This window comes from Rhincodon typus, unplaced genomic scaffold (genome assembly GCF_021869965.1).
Source record: "Rhincodon typus isolate 14 unplaced genomic scaffold, sRhiTyp1.1 hic_rhity00009426, whole genome shotgun sequence".
NCBI classification, from domain to species: Eukaryota; Metazoa; Chordata; class Chondrichthyes; order Orectolobiformes; family Rhincodontidae; genus Rhincodon; species Rhincodon typus.
In genome coordinates, this window is record NW_025975064.1 from 2,882 (window position 1) to 6,191 (window position 3,310).

At 55.5% G+C, this 3,310-nt stretch overlaps 1 protein-coding gene across 2 annotated transcripts in view; it reads right to left on the reverse strand.

Annotated features, from left to right (window-relative positions):
• Window positions 1-831: 831 nt before the first annotated feature.
• The window catches only part of LOC125482368 (ER membrane protein complex subunit 3-like), a 4,427-nt gene continuing 1,948 nt past the window's right edge, over window positions 832-3,310 (reverse strand). For both annotated transcript variants that reach the window (XM_048594438.1, XM_048594439.1), the window contains exons 4-8: window positions 3,068-3,172; window positions 2,790-2,871; window positions 2,331-2,410; window positions 2,145-2,227; window positions 832-1,852 (exon numbers count right to left, since the gene is read on the reverse strand). In XM_048594438.1, coding sequence (XP_048450395.1) covers window positions 1,724-1,852; window positions 2,145-2,227; window positions 2,331-2,410; window positions 2,790-2,871; window positions 3,068-3,172 — 479 coding nt within the window. In that variant the 3' untranslated portion in view covers window positions 832-1,723. The remainder of the gene's footprint in view (window positions 1,853-2,144; window positions 2,228-2,330; window positions 2,411-2,789; window positions 2,872-3,067; window positions 3,173-3,310) is intronic.

Genomic DNA, 3,310 nt, shown 5'->3' on the forward strand with positions numbered 1-3,310 from the left:
TTTCCACCCGCTGTCTCTCCCCTGCCATCTGCGCGCCCGCCTACTCTGTCTCCCCCCTCCATCTGCGCATCCGCCCGTTGTCTCTCCCCACCAGCTGCGCGCCCACCCACACTCTCCCCCCCGCTCTCTTTTCCCCCCACCATCCCTGCTGTAGCGCTTGCTCACGCACTCCCACCCCCCGCCTCACGTACACATTTGGACGGGATCAGTCTGGGGTTGGGGGGGGGGGGGGTGCGGGGGGTGCCAGGAGACATTTCTGCCATTGTCTGGGATGAGGTGCCCCATGTGCCAGACCGGCTGGGGGGTCACTCTGTCCTCCCTCTGCCTGCCCCAGCTGATGGTTTGTGTATAAGGTACGGTGTCGGTGTGGGCTGCTTCAGACTGGGGGAGTGGGGGCTCAGTTTCCTAAAACGCGACTGATAGCTGACCAGTAATCTGTGTCTAATCCTGACCCTCACTCCTCCTCCTACCCCTTCTCCTCCCACCCCGCCCCAGCTGATCTAACAGATAAACTCTGTTTACCTCTGGTTTTTATTTCATCCTGAGGCTAAAAGAGAGAGAGAGAGAGGAACTCCTCAGGGAACGGGCAGGTAAATACCCGCCCTGCCAGGACCAGCACTCTATCAGACACAGCCCCCTCTCTCTCTCTCTCTCTTTCGGCAGTCGTCCAGACAGACAGGAACCCTCTCCCGCCCCACCTTGCCTAATCCTGAATGCCAATCTCGCAGCTTTCAGAGTCCCTCTGTCCCATTCCCACAGGAACGCTGCTTTTAAAGCACGACTCTCAGCAAGTGAGATTCGTTTTGAGAAAAACACACACTTTCAGCAGACTCGAAGCCCGATTTCTCTTTGTTAAGTTAATGGTTGCTTTACAAATAATGGGTTTTTTTTTACTGTTAAAACAGCCTTGTACATACAAATTATATATATATAGAGAGAGATATATATATTAAAAAAAAAGGACTACTTTGAACAAAGGCTGGCTTGATGTTGTCTCAATCTCTGGTTGTCACTGCAACCCCAGGGCAAAGTTGGGAAACTGGGAAAGGACTCGCTGGACGGTGGATTCAATCGGAATTCTTGAAAGGGAGGGTTTTCGAGGGAGAGGGGTAACTGCAACACGAAGAGGCAGTGGATGGAACGTTAGCGGGTGGAATACTGTTTCTGTACCCTCTCCAAAGCCTCCACATTCCCTCTGGGGAGTGTGGTGACCAGAACTGTGCCTAACTTTAGAAGAATGAGAGGCGACCTTATTGAAACGTACGAGGTTCTCAGGGGGACCTGACAGGGGGAGATGTGGAGGGATCGTTTCCCCCCCACACCTTGTGTGGGAGAGTCTAGGACCAGAGGAGGGGGCCCATTGAAGACAGAGACGGGGAGGAATTTCTTCCCTCCGAGGGGAGTGAGTCTGTGGAATTCTTTACCGCAGACGGCTGTCGGGGCTGGGTCGTTCGAGGCTGAGATGTTTCATCAGGAAGGGGGATCGAGGGGTTATATTCAAGGCTGAGAGAGAGGGATTTTTAATCAGGAAGGGGGATCGAGCGGTTATATTCAAGGCTGTTAGTGGGTTTGATCGTAAGAGGAGTCCCAGACAAGCACCCACCGACAATGGTTGAGAACACAGAGTTGGATGGCACTTGGATCTTCATTAATGTGTAAGACTACCTGATTTAAATTAGGGATAAACGCTGGTAAGGGAGCCGCAGCGAGGGCGGGTCGGTGCTCAGAGCATGTTCCGAGGGTGGTCTGAGCTGTAGAACTCTTCAAGGTTCAAATCTTTGCCCATCAATTCATCCTCCACAGCTTCCAGGGCCCACTGGTGATTGACGATCTCCAGAGCTTCCCACTCGGCCTGAGAGACAGAGGTGCTGTGATTGTACACACTCCCTGAGACACGGCGCACACCCGCTCTCCCACCGACCACCGCCCCCCACCCGCACGCCGTCTCCCGCTCCCGCTCCCACTCCCCCCCTGCTGCCTGCACGCCGTCTCCCGCTCCCATTCCCACCGCGTGCACGCCGTCATGCTCCCTCTCTGCCCCCTGCGCGCACACTGTCTCGCACTGTGCATGCCATCTCGCACTCCCTCACCCCCTTCTGCATGCACGCCGTCCCATGCTTTCTCTCTCTCACACACACACTGACCTTGAACGCTCTGTTGGTATCTGGGGGCACAGACATTGCACTGCCTGCCATATGCTGCTGAAGAACATGGAAGTGATCAGCGGCTGTGGGAAGAGAGCGAGGTGAGTTACAGGGGAGAGGGGCCTCGAGACACAGCAATCTCCCTCCCCCGTGCTGACCTGTGTACCCACGCTCCCAAGGGCTTACCGTTGTCCTGGCCAAGGATTAAGGAGTAGACACTGCGCAGGCCAAACACGTTGAGGAAATACCACGAAGCTGAACTGACCCTGAGAGAGAGAGAGACAGCGTCAGGTACGGAAACCTCTCCACAACACCATCCCCCTTTAGCTGGCAAAAGGGCCTTCCCTTTCAGAACTGCTGAGGCTCGATTTGCACACAGAAAGCTCCCACTCAGGGCACAGATGCACCTCTGTGCGGGTGGGGGTGAAGGGGTAGGGGCGAGGGTTGCTGAGGGATAAATGTTGCGCTCAGGACCCTGCAACAAACAACCGACAGCAGCCCCTCCGCCACCCTGTCTCACCCACCTGCTGCCATTCGTGTCTGTGAGACCTTCTATCTCAGGGAGGCAGATGAGCCATCAGGTCAAGGACCACATCTCCTGTTCCTGTGTAACAGGTTCGAGAGCGAGGAGATGAAAGTGCTTACCAGGAGGGGTCCAGGGAGACCAGTTCAATTCCTCTCTGCAACATCGGCTTGAACCGTAGAGTCAGCGGGAATGGGACCTTCGCTGTGTGTTGGGGGGACGGTGGGGAGAACAAGAATAGGAGAGGCTGTGTTAACAAGGAGCAGAACGAGAGTGAAAACATCCCAGACGCCAGGACGCAACCTGAGAGTGGCGCCCAAAACAACCAATCACATCCCCTTTCCCAGCTAACCGCGGAACCATCTTCCCGAATCCCGGACACAGGTGACGGATAACTCACTGGTGACAAATCCCGAAAAGGCCCAGTTGATCCAGCCCCCAATCAGGATCATCGGAAGCACGTTGGTCAGATTTCCCTTCAACATGTCAGTCAGCATCCGAGGGTCTGAGAGGGGGACGGGGAGAGAGAGTGTGAGTGTCAGAGAGCACAGCGACAGACCCGTCCCCCACCCAGTACTGTACCCCAGTGTTATACAGCGACAGACCCGTCCCCCACCCAGTACTGTACCCCAGTGTTATACAG